This window comes from Netta rufina (genome assembly GCF_964035555.1).
Source record: "Netta rufina genome assembly, chromosome: 2".
NCBI classification, from domain to species: domain Eukaryota; kingdom Metazoa; phylum Chordata; class Aves; order Anseriformes; family Anatidae; genus Netta; species Netta rufina.
This window is the reverse complement of record NC_140124.1, coordinates 96,500,800-96,519,547: the sequence shown is the minus strand read 5'-3', so window position 1 is coordinate 96,519,547 and position 18,748 is coordinate 96,500,800. Positions and strand designations below refer to the sequence as shown.

The 18,748-nt window shown below is 36.4% G+C and overlaps 1 protein-coding gene across 2 annotated transcripts in view; it reads left to right on the top strand.

Annotated features, from left to right (window-relative positions):
* CARMIL1 (capping protein regulator and myosin 1 linker 1) overlaps positions 1-18,748 on the top strand; it is a gene marked incomplete at its 5' end in the record, with an annotated part of 184,911 nt that overhangs the window by 92,584 nt on the left and 73,579 nt on the right. For both annotated transcript variants that reach the window (XM_084281387.1, XM_084281386.1), the window contains 7 exons: positions 2,065-2,159; positions 6,683-6,769; positions 10,143-10,246; positions 12,265-12,342; positions 12,436-12,512; positions 13,443-13,547; positions 18,417-18,486. In XM_084281387.1, coding sequence (XP_084137513.1) covers positions 2,065-2,159; positions 6,683-6,769; positions 10,143-10,246; positions 12,265-12,342; positions 12,436-12,512; positions 13,443-13,547; positions 18,417-18,486 — 616 coding nt within the window. The remainder of the gene's footprint in view (positions 1-2,064; positions 2,160-6,682; positions 6,770-10,142; positions 10,247-12,264; positions 12,343-12,435; positions 12,513-13,442; positions 13,548-18,416; positions 18,487-18,748) is intronic.

Below are 18,748 nucleotides of genomic sequence, written 5' to 3'. Positions count from 1 at the left end.
GTTGTCATCCTCCCGACTGATGGGATAGCAAGCTGTGATACAGTAGCAGCAGTAGTAGTAGTAAGGACACAGGACTAGGCAAGTGTGGACTGGCTGTTGGGGAAAAGTGGGCTGTCAAATGAAGCCCCCAGGTATGATAAGATTTCTGCCAGTGTAGATGTTCTTGAAAATATCATTCCCATTGCTGTTTCTTTAGCAGACTTAAAGAATGTGGTCTAGATTATTTTGGATGGCTTTAATGCATAAGGAGAACTGTAATGTTTTGATAATTGTTAGGATGCTAAGTGAGGTACGTGATTATCCAGATTTCAGTGAAAGGACAGTAGTTCAGGGTGGCTTGAACAAATGAGCTTGAAAAGAGTTCCATATTCATGAACTGCTTTAGAGGAATAGGGTAATATGTAATAACCAGCAGATTTTTTTTTGCATGAACCTACAAGATTCTCCAGTCTGGAAAGGCTTGTTTGCAGGAGCTGGTAAAAATCATCTGTTTGTTGTGCTTAATTCCTCTGCAAGCTGGCAGGCAGGCTGTCCCTACCACCATCCACACTGACTCTTGCTGCCCTGTTTCACAGGGAATGGATGCTACAACAGAGAGGGAACAGATGTGCCCATAGTGGTGCAAGGAGGGCCTCAGAGAGGTGTTGCAGCTCATCTTCCCCTGCTGAGTGGGCTCTGAATGTCCTTACATCACATTAGTTCTTCCCACATACACCTTCTGCTTCTGTTTCGGAGATGTTGTCTAGACAGATCTTGAGGAATTTCTGTCTGAGATTTCCTGATTTAAGTACGAAATTTATTGTTGAGTGTTTGTGTTTACATGCTGCTTGTATTTTAGGATAAGAACATGCTTGTCCTAAAGGCAGCTCATCATCCTGCCTTTGCAGCATTGGAACCTGTTCTGCCCTCAGGAGTCCCTCTAAGGAAATGGGGTTTCAAAAGGAAATTAAACTTTCCTGGAACATCTCTGTACCTGAGCACACCTTGCAACAACAGAGAGACCAAAGCTATGAGGCTATTACTGTCCAATCTCTGCTCTTTTCCAGAGCATGGAAGAGGGAGAAGATTGCTGTGTGAAGGAAGCTCAAGGGATGTTTTTTGATTCTTAACTCAATGTCTAACATAGATAAAGCATAAGAACATTAAAAGTATGGTCTCAGATTAACAAAACTGCATGGTAGGGTTAGGCCCTTAATACATGATTGCTTCCCAGTAGGTACAAGGACAGATTTGAGGAATTCGCTTAGAGCTGGAAACAGCCAACAGCCTTCTGACATAAAGTGAGGAATATGTCTCCACCAGATTCTGGCAGTGTTGTCATGTAGAGAAACCAAGCCAGCTTTGAACTTAATACTGTGAGCAGTGGTAGTCCAGCCACAGCAGAATGCTCTCAAAGAGGGTTAACATTCCCTTGCCTCTCAAGTACTTTTGGAACAGGATTTTGTGGAAGTGGATTTTGGTCATGCTCTGCAGCTACCTATGACGCTTAGTTAGGTCTGTGGTCAACGTGGTCAATGCTTCTCAATGTAAAAAGAAGCGAGCAAAGACTGGTTTCAGTGTCCTTCTGTTGTTTGAGAGAGCTGCTCCTGCTGTTTTACAAGATCAGAATACCCTTGCTTTGTTGACCTTCTGATATGTTGCAAGGCCCATCTTTTTGAGTGATTGTTGGTATAGTTGCTGCAAGCTCGGAGGGGGGAGGATAGCTTTGTGAGTGTGGGAGATAATGGTATGGAAGTTAACATATATGTCCCACCCATGCATGACATGGAGGAGACAGAAATCTGTTAAATTCCTATTTTATATCATCAGATCTTTATCAAAAGTAGCTTGAGCTTTGAGTGAGTGTCCTTCAGTCTCTTATATTACAGAATAAACAAATAATAATATAACCTGCTTTGAAAGATAGCAAATTAGCCAGATAAGCATTGTTTAAAACTATGAAGGATCAGTAGGGTAAGTTGGTTTCTTCTGTCTGCTAGTCCTTTGGCACTCTTAAGCCTCTGATTGTGCTGTTGACAGAGGAGATAACAGAACTCTTTCTCTCTCTGTATTCTTTTCTTCCAGAGATTTTGCACAGAAACTAGCCAGTGCCCTAGCCCACAATCCCAACTCAGGACTTCATACAATCAACCTTGCTAGCAATCCGCTTGAAGACCGAGGTACTGTAACATTTCTGTTTTCCTCTTTCTACAAACGTAATAAGGGGATTACTGCTGCTCCATTCAGCTTTGCCTGAATAACAGGTTATTGTTCTGTGTGTAATGCCATTGTAAATATCTGTTGTTCACAAATGACTGAGAATTGCTATTCTTTTTGCTTATTACATATCCATTAGCTTGTGGAGAAGTATTTAAATGTCTTAAACCAACCGTGGATTTCATTAGATTTCATTACACTTTCATAGAGGTTTCTTTTAAAGGAAGATGGAATGCAGTGAATGTTTAGAGCTAGAGCGAAAATAAAATGGTTTCTACATGCATATTTTTAAAGGCAATATAATCACTTTAAAGCTGAAGTGTGAGACAACTTTGTTGCTTGGATTATATTTTCCTGATGGTTTTGCATTTTTATTTTAGCCATAATTCCATAATTATTTCTGGTATTGAAGCTGTTCTTTTTCAGCTTTGTTCTAGTCCATAATGTTGCCAATTCTTTGTGATGTTCTGTAGTACTTACATAGCTAGCATCCTTATGTAGCTGAATACTGTTGACTCTGCAAGATGAAAAATCAAGCTGAATAGCCCAGCTTTTCTCCAACTAGACACTGCTAGGCATGATTTCAGTACATATCAAGTCAAATCATTCCCCTCCCTTGTCTATTTTCTTTTCACCCAGGGCATTTATTTTTTAAAATAAGGTTACATTCTTTCAGTCTGCCGTTGACCCTTCAGCGCTGCCCACGTGAGATTTCCATTTGTTTTGCTTAATGCATTCCAAGCACATCATGTTCTTGGGATCAGACTAGCGTGTGCTCCTGTTGGGCCAGAAGTGAAATAGGAATTTTATGCAGTGAACCTTTTCTTGTGTTATTTGGTTTGTTTTGACAAAATTTTCCAGTCTCTTGGCTGACATGATTCAAAATGGAAAAAATCTTCGTTTGGTTACAACCTGACTGACTCAGAATGTTGTTTGTAGGTGTGTCTCCTTTTTCTTCATTTTGGTGAGGGGAAAAGAGATGCAAAGGGTATTTTTCCTCTCCCTCTTTTGTATCTCTTCTCCTTTTCACCAGAATCAAGTATGAAAATATTTTTGCTTTCAATACATTCGGAGTAGTTTTTTATTTAAAATTGTTCACGTGAATTGCTAAACTCTTCTGACTATCCCTTGCCTGGTTCTTGAAAACTCCCTATCATGTGAAAGCCAATGCTTTGCTGCAGAACATTATTATTGCAGTGTGCTGCAGGCCTAACTGCATTATTCAATGTTTTCTCTTGCAAGTTGGAAAAAAGGCTGTCATATTGTTGATTCTACTTTGAAAGAAGTGTATTTAGGTTGTGTTTTATGAAAGGTTTCTTTTAAAAAGAACTAGGTTTGGTATTTTTTTGTTTGTGTTTCCTTTTTGTTTGTTTGTTTTGTTTTTTGATGTTTTGTTTGTTTTAAATCTTGAAGCCAAACAAATGACGAAAGCATTCAGTAGCTATTCTACAATGCAAGGATATTTTTAAAAGCATATCAGTGTGAGTACTTTCTTTGCAATAAAGCTATTTATTCAAGCAATTTTGGAGTAGCCACGTACAAGATTTAAAAAAAAAATGCAGAAGGTAATACTTGGAGAAATTAGTAGAAATTTATTATTATCTCAGTCTCTCCTATCATATCCAATTACAGTTTGACCTTTTAGTTAGAGAATTAGCCAAGTTATATAGGTACTTAAAAAGAAATTAACTATAATTGCAATGTGCAAATATTACAGTTTTCTGGTTTAAGAAGGATTTTCATGTCCTGTGATCTGATATTCACGGAGTGCAAATTAGATTTGACTTTATTAAGCCGAAGGGGCAGCGATCATTTCACAGGTAAAAGCTTGCATAATGAAGATTTATGTAAACATATGGATTTTATAAAATATCTCTGGAAAAGTCATCTCTTCGGGCTCTAGGAGTACAACCAGAGTATTTTGTAGTTATGAGGGAAACAATGCCGAACTGTGTGAATAATGGAGAAGAATCTATCCTTGTCCCTTGCTTAGACAAAGAAAAAAACAAACACAAGCCACTAAGCTGTTTGTATGCTATTGAGTACTAAAAAGTAAAGACATTATATTATAATATTAATGCAACTGCCTGTGTTCCAATAGCAGGACTGTTCTTTTTAACTCAGACATAGGACCCGGCTTCATTTGAAATATAAAGCAGTGTTCACAAGATACAGTTTTGCACCAAGATCAGCCTCTTAATTTGTGATTAGCTTCCCTTAACAATACTGTCAGTTTTTGTGAGGTTAACACTTGGAAAGTTTGTTATTAATATTGTCTTAAAATCTAGTCATGCTGAAGTGATGGAAACTTTGCTTTTGACTTTACTAGGATCATATTTTCTGAAAAATAATACAAAAACAAGCTAAAATTTGGAAATCCTCAAAACCCAATCTATGTGGTTGGATGTGTTGAAGTCTACTTCTAAATCTGTGTGGTCAGATGTGTTGAAGTCTACTTCTGCTATTAGCTATTAGAGCTCAGCTCTGCTAGGAGGTTAGCACAAGTGGGTTGCTTCAAGAACATCCTAGGGCCTGAGTTACCAGAATTTATCTTTTCTGCACCTGATTCCTGTATCTTAAAACATAACAGATACTTCTCCCCCAGTGCTGGTAAGATGGTAAAATTCTTCAGCTTTGTTGGAGTGATAAGAAATATGTAGGTTGTTTGCTAAACATAAAGATGGAGAGGAAAAATTACTTGCTGCACCTCTTACCCAAAATGCTTTGTAATAAAAATTACACTTAAGATGTCTTTAGTGATTCTCTTGGTATTCCTTTTCCTCCTCTTTTGCCAGCAGAACTCTACCTTGCGTTTGAAACTATATATTGTGTCCAAAGCAGCTGAACAAGAGTGAACAGTCCATCACAGAATTTAAGTTCTGAGTCTGTCTTAAGATAGATTGATCCTCCTTCAGAGGAGCTATAGATTTATTTGTTTATTTATTTATTTATCAAAGTAGGGGAGTTAGGAATGCAAATCCAGTTAATACGACTTGATGCATTCTTGCAGAAAGTTAAAGACATGGTTACCGTTGTGTTTTACAGTAAATGATGTCAAGATGTCATCGGTCTAATATTTTGGCAAGACAAATAAAATACAGCATGTTGTTTTAAGCTGCGTAGAAGATGCACCTCTGACCAGCATGTACACTATGCTTTTCATAGAAGGTTAAAAAAACAACACTGCAACAAAAAAACTTATGTCAGCAATATATATATGTTCTCTTTCATTATTGATAGTAGAAGGTGATAAAAGCAGAGTAAACGTGTATGTGACATACCACCAGCCTGTTTAATGTCTGCTTATGTGGAGAATAGTATCAGCTTTTTTATTTAATTGTGTTTGGAGCAAGTAAAAGGCTTTACTTGCTTCTCTTTCCCCTTTTCTTGCCAAGTGATTTGTAATAGAGGACTATATTTCACACTCAGGTTAAGACTTGAGTTTCTATGTTGATTTAATCCTATAATAAATATTTCATAAAGTGATTCAATTGTTATTTAGGATGTGCTTTCTCAATCAAATTTCAGTCTTTTCTTGAACTGGGGATTATATTTATGGACTGTGGAACTTGGATACACTGAGAAGGGGCTTTAATGAAAAGACATGAAAAGAGATGTTGGATTTATGCTGAAGTAGTCAGCATATGAATGAATTTTTACTGTTTTTGATCCCAAACAATTGTAATGTTTCCAAGTCTGCGTACTGGCTGGTAAGCTACAGGCTGCTGTAATGAAATGAGATAAGTGGCCATTATAACTTGGTGGAGGTTTCAGGTTTTCAGGGAAAGTCCTCAGCCACTATACGTGTATCATAGTTTCTTTTATGTGAAGTGCATACTCTTCCTCAGGACTATTTCAGATGGCTGGTGCTTGTCTGTGTTTTTGAACAACCTCTCACTCTTTTATTCAACAAAGAACAGGGTTAGTTGAGGAAAAGAAGGCAGTATTAGCTAATATGTACATGTCTCTCTTGCCTTGATATTGCTTCCTTTTAAAAGAAAAGGTTTTGAAGTTTCATGCAAACTACCATTCCACTCTTGGGGTTTATTTATTTATTTATTAACTTTTTTTTTTTTTTTTTTTTTTTTTGGGCCAAACCATAAAGCTTCCAGTTTTCCCGAGTACTAACTTTTGGACATGTATATTTTGCCTTTGACCCCTTCTCAAAAGTGTGTGTTTATTGTTTAGTTTCTAAACTACTTAGAAGTGAGTCAGTGATAATCAACAACAAAGTTCGCTGTGTGTTCAGTAGTTAGCAAAGATGGGATCCTGACAAAATCAGTCATTTCAAAGGTTTATGATCATAAAAAGCATAATTTTGAGCTCCAAAGTTAGTACAGTTCCTCCTCTAACAGAGTTTGGCCTGCTCTGAATTTGATACCAGTGTAATTGCTGGCTGCTCTTGGAAGGGCCGGGAAAATCTGAGATCACATGGTTGAACTGAAAACATCCTGAAAAATTCTGCTTTCTCTTTATTCCCCAACAGGTGTATCATCTTTAAGCATCCAGTTTGCCAAACTTCCAAAGGGACTGAAACATTTAAATTTATCTAAAACCTCCTTGTCACCTAAAGGTATGCTTTACAAATATGCTTGTTTTTCTGTTGTAAAAGTTTCAGACTTTCATCTTAATAATACCTTTTGTTACAAGATTAAGTCAATTACAGAATTGATTACTTTATATATGTGTATTCTAAACAGTGCAGCTGCTTTTTTACCATTCCAGGTTGCTGAGCTGTGGGTGCAGAACTTTAACCCATCCAGTGCTTTGAGAAATAAACTACTTGCCCTAGATACGAGCTTGAACCTGTACAGTAAAGAAAGATTTAATTTAGAATTGGAATACATTGTATGTTTCTTTTATGCTTCAGAAAATGTTTGAAGCAAAAATGTGCAGGAAATTTTCCAAATAGCATTTGGAAAACTACTCAAATGTTTTTTGTGTGATTGCTTCATTTGACTACTTCATGAAATCAAGTGTTTTGACAGTGCTTGATAAGTGATTTGCTCTGACTAGAGACTTTTGCTTTGTAATTTGCATGTCTCTGACTTGATATAGTAGTTGAAACATACATATATTTTTAAAGTGAATTTATTCACTCATCATTTTCGTTAAAAAGAATTTATTCAACTCTTGTGTTTTTTTATTCTATGCTAGTTCCAGTTTTTTGGTGACATGCAACTGATTAAGAATCTTGACTAACCTTGCATGTACTCTTGAGAGTAGATGGTTGTGAATTTGACAGATAGTCATGCATTTCTGGTATGTTCATTCAGCCTGTTTTCTTCTTCATGTGATCTGAATGATTTCAGAAAGTGCTTTTGACTGTTGAGTCAAGAGAACCCTCTAGCTGCATTGCCTTTATAAAGAGCAAATGCCTGCTTGATGAAGCTAATCAACAAAATTCTTGTCAGTAAAATTGAATTTTGATGTTATAAAAATAATTTGGAAGATTTTTAATGATCTTTTCAAAAACAATCTTTAAACAAAAGCTGCAAATACATTCCAGCTTCTCTGCTGCTGACCTTATAAGAATCCTAGTCCAGGCTGCATAGGCCATCCTAACCCATAACTATCTATCTGTTCTCCAGAGTGCAACAGGTCACTATTGCTCCATGGGAGCTCCTCAAAATTCCAGTAAAAAGTATAGGTGAAGTCTTAAAATTGGAATTGTTAGAGAAGAATATGAAAAATCTCAGTTTCACCTCTTTGCTTGTCTGCAAAGCTGTCTATCTTAGCCAGTTTTCCTTCACCTTAAGAAGATGGTACTGAATTGGTTTGTGACTTGGAAGGCTACTTTAGAACTCCCAATACTGAGGTATTTTGTTGGTTTGCTTTTTTTGTCTGGGGGAAGCTGGCTGTAGAGGAGACAGTGACATTGTTTAGGGAGGTTCTTTACTGACCTTGGATTCAGTAGACTCTAGGGTACATGGATTATTTTTACAGCATGTTTTCACCTCCAGAGAGATGCCCACACCACCATCACTTTTTTCTTATTATTTTTAGCTTTTTAATTTCAGAAATTCTGTACAATTCCTCACTGGTTTTGACCTTATTTCAAGATAGGTTTCTAAGATGGAGAAGGGAAGTTCAGATGGTAACTTCCCAGCTGATCTTTCTTCAAATATTGTATCTCAAGGTTCCTAAGAGCTATTAACACTCTGAGCCTCCTGAGAGCAGTAAAAGAGCATGATAGATTGTCTGCAAATGAAAGTGAGATTACTGTCAAAGTATAGAACGAGGTAGGTGAAATTCAAACAAAAGTTTATTGATCTGAAGGTTCTGGTTAAATGGAAAATTTTAGTATTTTTTTTAGTATTTACTCATTCAAAGACAGGGCTGGATTTTCTGAACCTGAGCCAAAGGCTAATTAAAAAATCCCTCATTCACATCATTTGGACTAAGCCTTCAAAGATGTGGCTGATTTGGGGCAGTTGGCTGTCTTTAAACATGAAACAAGCATAAACAGTATGGATTGTTTTATAGCTGTTCTTCGTCCCCAGTCAGTGACAATTCCTAAATTCTCAGAATTGTATTTCAGTAGTATATGCTGAACTGTTCATAATTACATTAATTTCAACTTGTTGATTATAAATGCTCTAGAAGTTAAATAGACCTTTTAGATCTTTAAAAGTTTCATAAAGTTTTCATTTGCTGTTTACCTTTAGGGATAGGGTACAGATTCAGCAATGCAATGTTAAGAAAAAAGAAAAAACACACTGAAAATAAAAGTTTCAAGACTTGGCAAAGATGGCATTGTGCTGCAGTTCTTTTCAGTATCAAAAATCTCCTGAAACTAACAGCCACGCTACTAACATGGGAGTATTTCTTAATATTTGGAAGCTTGGAAAACTAGAACACTGACTGGGGATATATTTTGGTTTCCAGTGACTTGCTAGCTGCTTCCCCCACATGCTGGTAAATCCATTTCATAATAGTTTTTAAGTGACGAGTGGATATGCTCTATCTATTGAATGCCAGTCCACCTTTACTGATCAGGAACTTTGAGAAGTTGCACTTTAATGTGTTGTAGATCAAAACACGTGCCTGCTTCATTGTTCTGGCTAGGTACTTATGAGAAAATAAATTCGTTTGCTAAAGGAGACAGTGATACTTATATAAGAAATACAAACATGTAGCACTTGAAAGGCAGCAAGCTTCTACAATAAATTAAGAACTTGGTAATAAGCTGCAGAGCTCTCAGATGAAAGTTAGATTTGCTGGAAATAGCCACATCCTAATTTGTATTTGGAAAAGTTGGAGGACTTGAGGGAAAAAGAGCCCTGACTGGTTTGTTCCCAATGTGAGCTTTTTAATTTTAATGGGAAAAACATGTATTTTTCCTCAACAGGAAGTGACTCTTAATGCATCTTTTGATATTTTAATTAGCTAACTGTTTTTCTGAAATTACAGGCAAATACATAATTGAAATATTTTTAACTTCTAGGTCTTGTCAGTCGCTTTTGAAGTTCTGGCAAATTATAATTGTTAATGTACTTGGGCTTCCACAGATACTTTTATCTAAATGTTATTTTTTGAGAGAGGACATTGCCTTACCATTATGAAGTAAATTCTCTTTTAAAAACCTGTTCCAAGATACAGTTGCACTGTTAAAGCCACTGCAGACATGGCAAAAATATTTATTCTGTGGATCTTGGACCTGTAACACACTGTGCCCTGTTTTATCAGAGGCACAGAGAGCACTCAGTTTCCAGAGCAGCTGATGAAACGTGGCCCAGGCAAAAACAGATCTTCTGTGACAAAGAGAAGTCTTGTATCTCCCAGGTGATCTGTCCTCCTCTGCTGCAGTATAGTGGTGGCAACAGGAGGTCATTAAACATTTATGTATGACTGTGTTCACTGAAACTGTGCTCTTGCAGGATATGGCATTGGAGAAATTGGATACTGAGTTTGTTTTGTTTGTTTTGTTTTGTTTTGTTTTTCAGGGGTGAATAGCCTTTCCCAGTCACTGAGTGCCAACTCGCTGATAGCTAGCACACTCGTCTATCTTGACCTCTCAGGGAACGCTCTCCGTGGGGATGATCTCTCAGTAAGCACGTGCTTTTTATTTGGGAATTAATGAAAGGATGTTTTAATTTATTATTAGAAGGGCAAAACCATTTTATTTAGATTCTCTTTTGCTTTTATTTTAGTACAGTTTTATTAGGGATAGAAAACAATATTTTGATCTCTGTTTTTCAGTATATACTCAGAAGCTTAACACAAGTAAACAGATCCACAGATCCACTGATCCAAATATCCATTGTTTAGTTGCCCCACACAACTAAACAGATCCACATAATCCATTCATGCTTTTAGTTCTTGGCTTTTAATGATAAATGAGAAAACTGCAAGTGAGTTGCTTGTTTCAGTCAACTTAGCATGCTCTCTGAATTCTATTAAAAAGACTCATCTTCTTTCTAGTGACGTATATTACAATTTTTTTATTGGAAGTTTAAAATTAATTGAATTATTTTGACTTGGAAAGACTTGATTCTTTTTTCATTTTGACTATTTTTGTCTGTATAAATAAATCTGTGCATCTCCTTGATACATGCTATTGAAACTCATGATTTTTTGAACAAACTTAATTATTTCTGGAATTCTGTTGTTTAGTTCAGTTGCCATTGAGGTGCAGCTCTATTTTCTGTTAAAAAAAAAAAAAAAAAAGAGAGAGCACTTCAGTTCTCAATTTGTATATATTTGTTTTTTGACTATCACATATTTTTTTGATATGTGATAGTCATATTTTTGACATCCATATTTCTCTCTTACATCAACAGTTGTGTGAATGTAACTGTCAGTTTTTGAGTTCTTTAAGTGTGAAGCATCTAAAATATGCAACACCGGAGGCACCCAATCTGATCATTTAAAGTCCTCAGACTTTATCTGCCTATGACTTTTGTGTGACTTTTTTTTTTCACAAATCTTACTAGTTTCAGATTCATCAACACATTCAAAGAACTAGTCTTTTCAGACATGAGATGAAAGTTTCAGCAGGACAAGAGGATTTAAAAGGTAGCACATAGTTAAATGACACACAGTGAATTATTCTCAAAGAGAGAAGAACATACACAACTTTTATAGGGAATGGCTAAAGATATCAGATGTTTACCTACAATATTTTTAGGAAGATAAATACAATACATCTTTTCTTAGTCTGTCAGAGAGAAAGTTGATTCAAAGAAGATTCTTAATACTGAGATCTCTTAATCTGTGGAGCAGTTTTCAAACAGGAGCAAAGAAATCCTGTTATTTGCATTTAAAATAAACCCTAGCGAAGCACAGGGATTTTTAGACTAGGGACCTTTCTTGCATGGTTAGGTATATGGGCTAAATGACCTAATTTTAGAAAGATGAATCTATTTTTGAAATGTTGAACATTCTCTGTCTGGATGTCATGTGGAGTTGTGTTCCATGTTTCTGTGAATTAGGTCATACCTTTTTCCATTCTGTATTGTTCTGAGAGACTAACAAATAAATACAATAAAGCAGCGTATAGTAAGAACTTTTATGTACACTAACATTTTCATGACATAGTCTATGTAGTACTTAATTCATTGATATTAAGTGTATTACTAGGTTACTTCTTCTGTATTTTGCCTTAAACTTCTAATGCACAGCTGATATAAAGAATTAACCATAATCTTCAGATGCAATTTAGTTGCTTCCCTCATGCTTAAAAGGTCTAGCATAAACTTTCAGACCAACTAGCCTCTCTGAAATATAATGGCCATCTGAGTGACATTCCAAGGTATTTATAACTAAATTAAATATCATTTCCTCTGAAAGCATATTGCAAGGTAACTCACATTAAGTACATTAAGATTACTGTTTGGCAGATGTGGTCTGGGCACTGTTTTTTCCAGTTCTTCCTAAAAAATTACAGCCTTCAAAAGTAAAACAGGTTGTATTGATTGGGTGAAAAGAAGTTTCAGACACAACTCTTGTAGTGCAATTTTATAAGAAAAGCCTAAAATGTATTTGAGAAGTAGTGATACAGTAATCTGTGTCATAATATCAGAAGTAACGTTGATAATTTATTTTTTTTTTCTCCATTAATTGTAGAGCCTGTACAATTTTTTGGCCCAACCAAATGCCCTTGTCCATCTGGATTTATCCAACACAGAGTGTGCTCTAGATATGGTAAGGCTGTTTTTTTTGTGGAGATTCAAATACTAAGGAAACGTTGCCCACCTTCTGTCCTTAGAAAAGTGCATCTTCCTTATTTTAAACCAGGTGTGTGGAGCCCTCCTTCGTGGATGTCTTCAGCATCTAGCTGTCCTTAGCCTCTCTAGGACGCTTTTTTCTCACAGGTACAGTTTAAATGTCATTTCTCTCAACTTCTGCAAAATTTTGCTTTATAATTGCTTGGCTTTGAGCTGCACCTTTCTTTTTAAGAAGAAACATAAGACTTTATAAATGGCCTATACAAAAGAGGTATTATTTATTCCAAGCAAAAGATTTTTTTTCACTTTCCACTTTTTTGTTAGACAGCTGTAAAATAAGCTACCTTGTCTAATACGTTTTTTTTTTTTTTTTTTTTTTTTTTTTTTTTGTGATCCTGATGCAGCAGAACATCTATATACATCTTTTGTCATAGTATCAGGCTTTGAAGTCTGTCTTGACTCCTCTTTAAGTTTGTTTTTTTTAACGTACTTATTTTTCATGATCTGGTGACGGTTAAAAATGATATTTTTTTCCTTCCTTCTTCATTCTTTTTTTGGAGAGGAAGTACCTCTGAAAGTCTTTGAGACTGAACACTGACTTTGCAGAGTACTTGCATCGTAGGATACAGTAACATTAGCTTCCTTTTTTCTTCAAATCAATGGCTTGAGTCCATATTGGAGGTGACAGCTAGTTGAGGGTAAGCTACTACATTGTTAAGTAACGGTTTATAGTGGTGAAAAGGCAATGTGTTTGTAACATTGTTTGATCTTTTGCTTGATAGATATAAGTACATTCACTGTTAATCGGGTCTAAATGATCATTTCTTGTTGTTCACCAAACAAAAGCTAGATAGTAATGTCTTTCGAGCAGCAGTGTAATTGAGGATTGTTTGTTGAATCAACATTTTGATGGCATTGTATTTCCAAGTTAACCAAGAGCCACTGATTACAGAGTTGTTAAAGGTACAGCAAATTAAACACGTAAAAGATTGTTAAAATTCTGACTGCTTGTATTCACTATTTATTGGAATGAGGAGTATGTAGATACTACTTCTTAATTAATTTATTTACTTTCAGAAAAGGAAAAGAAGTTCCTCCCTCCTTCAAACAGTTTTTCAGCAGCTCACTTGCTTTGATGCAGATTAATCTGTCGGGAACAAAACTCCCTCCTGAGCCTCTAAAGTAAGAATTTAATTTCATCTTCTCCCATTGCCTAAAACCTAGTTCACATTGTTATTACGTGAGTGCTTTATATTGAAAATATAATTTAAAATGTAAGAGGAAAATATTTATTTGCATTATTTTTCCATTTGTACATTATTGTTATTCCAAGAGTGAGTTTCATAATGATCACACCGTTAGGAAATGTTGTTTCCATCTCACAGTTAAGGCTATTAATCGTATTTTGTTCTGTGTGAATGTCACAGCTGTTTTGTTTCCATCAACTTTTTTGTGATATATTTCTTACTTTGTGGCTTACAAACAAAACTGTTTGCTTCACAGTTAAATGGGATTATGTACTTGTGTGAGTGCCCTTCCTTTGGGGCTGCAGTATTGCAACAACCATTGCTCAAATGAAGCTGTTGCAGTGCTTGAGAGAAGAGACCTATTGCACAAATCTATGCTTTCCTTTGAGTGGGAGAGACGACGCTTCTCTTTCCTGTATGTCACCCACCCTACAGATAACAGGTTCTGTTTTTGTGGTTTGGGCGACTCCATTGATCCCACCTGATGATTGAGAGGAATTCTTCTTATAGAGTAATGCAGATGAGGGAAATTGTGTAGCACTTTGCCACCCTTTCTACAATGTGTGCAGTTTTGAACTGTAATGAAATTTCCAGATCTGGAATTTAAAGGCATGTTTTAAAATCAAGATCAGCCTGGGTAGGTCTAATTTCAGTAGGTCATTCTGTGATTTTGACAGAATCCTTGTGGTTTGGGGGCTGAATTAAAGAAAGGCTCTTCACAAAGGTTCAACTTGCTAGCTGCCATGTATTAAATCATATATAACCATTTCTAGTATCCATAGAAGAAATCTAGGCATGTTCCCCAACCATTCCTGGGAACGCACCTCTAATATCCTAAGCTGGACATCGATAAACATATACATACATATACCTATGTGTGTGTGTGTACATATATATATCTGTACATGTATATTCGTGTCATTAGGAGCCTGTTTCCTGAGGAAGAATAGGGAAGGGAAAAGTCAGCAATAACTCAGCAAGGAAGCATCTAGCTAATGAATGGGAGTTGAACGCAAAATCAGAGATAAGGGAGTTAGCGAGTACTGGATGGAAAACTTTCAGTAAAATCTGGGGGAAGCTAAAGAAGAGAAAAGCGACAAGTACCACACATGAAATAATAGCATGCGTAGTTTTGGGATATTTTTTTCTTAATGCAATCTGACATTGGACAGAAATACCACAACATGATGCTTAAGTGAGATGGAATAGATTGAAGTCCATATTCTGCAGCAGGAGTTTAGTGTTTGTAGCTCTGATTTTTCAGTGTTCTGTATGATCTTCTTGCTTACAGTCTTGCTTGCTTAGACTTTGCTAAGATTAGGATGGCATAGTATCGATGGTCTGATGGTCACAGAAAAATGATTATTGATAGATACATTGGTTGATTCTGATTAATTTAGGGATATTGATTCTGTGGTGGAGGGCAGCAGGGAACTGTGTTTAAGGAAGCTAGAAGAACAGAGGCTGTACATGACAGATACATAGGTCAATCTTACCAGTAGTACAGGAAAAAAAAAAAAAAAAAGAATGCTGTGAGACATTGAATATATCTAGAGAGGCCAGGAAGGGTGAGAAGTTCCAGCCACTAAGGTTCAAATTTAGCTTTACTCCTTGGCATGTTGAGTATCTCCTGTGGTGTGAGGAGTTTTGGCAGGTATCTGCACTCATGGAAGGTGTTGCATGAATGCATCCCAAATACTAGATCTGCCAATTGTGCAGCAAACATGAGACCTTCCTAGTCCTTTTCAGCAAAAAAGCTACTCTGTTGATAATGTGTAAGCTAATCTTGTTCAATTTGACTGAATTGGGTTAGAGGGAGTTACTCGCATGAGTGCTGTTGGTAGAAATAAAGAGAAAGTGGTAAGTAGCATAGAGTGAGGTGACAACTGTAACTTGCATCACTAGCACAGACAGCTCCAGGAAGGAGCATCTGTCCAAAATCTACCTAGACACAGATGGTCTCAGAATATCCCCCAGAATACCCATCCACACTCACTTGGCTGGCAATTTGGCATGAGCTTCATTTGTTTTGCCCTGACAGCAATGTTCATCACTGCCTAGGGGTTAACAGGGAGCTGTTAATGCTGCTTGGTAGTTTCCTCGGTGTGCTTTTTCTCTGACCCGAGCATTTCTTCAGTCTGAGCTGAGTGTCTCTGTCAACACTGCAGAAAACTATGATCTGCAGTACATCTTGCTTTCCCTCTTAAAGCAACCCGTATGGCTTGACTAATACATTTCAGAAGCATCTTTTTGAAGTTAATTTGGTGTTAAAGGGACTGAGGATGTGCCATAACCTGGGGCATCTGCTTAGCCTTTTCATCTAAACTGTAAGAAACTAGAAAACTTCTACAGAACAATCAAGATCATGGGGTGCATTAAAGACAAGAAGATTGAAACATTGGTTTTCAGTCAGACTTATTTGTCATTGCCAAGACTGCAATAACAGATGAAGGATGATTTCTAGAAGGAAAACTAATACAAGGTGTGATAATAGTACTTCTTTAGCATTTTTGATCAGTGCATGCCGAAAAGCATTTGACAGCTTGGGCCTTGTAACTATCCTCTGAGAAAGAAGTTCCTGTTTTGTGTCCATGAACATGAAGCTTGCCTCTGAGGGGTAAAATAAAACAAAACAAAACTAAACTAAAACACAAAAAAGGACCACACCAACCAAAAAATAGAGATACCTGACATAGTGAATCCCAAATTCCCCTTTTGGGGATAAATTGGTTAATTTATTGCCTGATAGCTTTGACTAATTTGGTTATTTGATTCCTTTCATATCAGCTTCCTCTAGATGTGTAGTTTCAGTGTGTTTAATCACATCTGCTGACTCAGTGATTTTAACGATACTGGTTAATCAGTGCACTCAGGGAGGGAGATGATCTTGTTTGTAAAGCGATAGGCCTATTAATATAAGCCAAGCCTCTCAGGGAAGAAGTTTGCTAATAAAGCTGTGCTGCTGGGATGCCATTTAGCGGGTGGAGAAAGGCTGCTTTTAGTTCTTATACATAGTTAATATAGTTTATGTTCCATCACTGTTTTTTTTTCTTCTTTTTTTTTTTTTTTAATTTTTGAAAGCAGATGAAGTAGTTTATATGCTCTTTTCCTTGTTTTAATATATGTTGGCATTTTTCTTCATTTACTGACGTCGCCAGAAATTTTATTTTGATCTGTCAGGGCTGTAACAAGACAAGTTGCTGATATGCTTCTCATCCAAATTGTAATTACGAGGCCAATTCTTGCCTTCTGCATGCACCACAGTTGACGAGACCTTTCCAAGTATTGCTGTGTGTGTGATTTCAACTCAGTGACTTAGTACAGATATGTCTGCCTTCAGTGTCTTTGTTTGGTGGTGCTGTTTCAGGAGAAAGAAGTGAGAAATTGTGAGGTTTTTCTTAGGATGAGTTTATAGGCCAAAAGGTTTGGTGTGGGAAATATTTTTTTTTTTTTTTTTTTTTTTTTACCTCTGAATAAGGCATATTTGAAGCATCAGTGAGTCTCTTTTTTTTTTTAAAAAAAAAAAATAAAAAAATAAAAAGTTTGTTTTTTAATTTATTTTTTTAATGGTTGCACTGCATTTTTTAAGCTCCCTCCCTCAAAATGTTAAGGGAATTACTTGCAAAGTTATCAGTCACTAACTTTGCATAAAATCATGCTCAGGAAGGACATACAGATGGGGAATGATCTAAAAAAAATGTAAAAACCATTGCAGAGCTTCCATATTTTTCTTCACGTCTGTATTTTAATAGCTTAAGAAGTAAACAAGCACAAGACAAAAACACTCTTTTGCTAACAGCAAAGGTCTGATCATCATTTATACCTGCAGGACAGATATAACTAGGTTTAAATGAAAAACCTTCCTGGCACAGGCATTTTACATGCAGCTTTTACACGCTGCTTACATAGCAAGTGTTCAGGTAAACAGCTCAGCAAAATTGATTGTTTTTTTTACATCCATGCATTGGTAGTTTGGATTCTGTTTGGCTGAAATGAAGCTTGAGAAGGAAGCCCTTCTGTTTCTCTGTTCAACAACTGATTCAAAGCAGCACCTATTCTAAAAAAACCAGAAGGTGTGCACTGATTGTGTTTGCTTCTTCTCTTAAGACATGTACTGTTTTGCTTGCTGGTTTGACAGAATTAGTAGAAACGTGATATTATTGCTAACTTTTGTATGTGGAAAAAAAAATCTGTAAGGCTTTAAAGGTGATTTTATGAAGATTTTAATTGGCCATTGCTACACTTGTTTGCCATTCTGCCTAATGACAAAGGATACCATTGTTTGGGAGTATCATTTAGAAATCCCTAAATATTTATAGGGGTGCAGAAACAGAGACTTCAACATGATACAGTGTTTGAGTGTTAATAGGCACTGTGCTTGGCTGAAATGGCTGGCTGCAATGCATCTTATATATATCAAAAGCACGTTTTTTGGTGAATTTTGGAAAATTGGAGACTCAAAATGGTTGTAAATAGAACGCTCCTTTTGTAATTATTTGATGTTCTTTTAAAGCGTATGTTGAAGACAAATCATCTGAGATGAATCTTATTAAATGTTGATATAGAATTAGTTTTACTATTTGCTTCTTTGCATTGCAGTTTATGATGCTGCTGGGGTATTAGTATGGCACAGCAGGTTTGTACTGCGTTATCATTTAAGAAGTAACAGCTCAGCTGATGTGGTTTTCTTTTGAAATGGTTCTTCGCATTATTAGCTGTATTAACCTGTGATTACTTAGATGATGTTGATATTGTAAAGCTGCTTTAAAAAAAAAAAAATGGTTCTAATATTGATCTCTTTCAGAGCGCTTTTATTAGGCCTGGCTTGCAATCACAATCTGAAGGAGGTGTCTTTAGATCTCAGTAGCTGTGAGGTAAGGATTATTCATCAGGATATGTTCAAAAGATGTAATGATGGGGAATTAGAGTTGTCATGTAATCCACTGGGCTAGATGTTCTTCCTCTCCACTCAGAAGTTGTGGGAAAGGTAGAGTCATGGTAAAGTGATCTGCTGTGTGTTGCTATGCCATAAATAAGGAGGGCAGAGCACCTGCAGCACCTCACTGGCAACATGCCCCTTGCAGTAGCGACTGTGGATGCTGAGCCAGCGCGTTGTTCACTGCTGGGCAGCTTCTG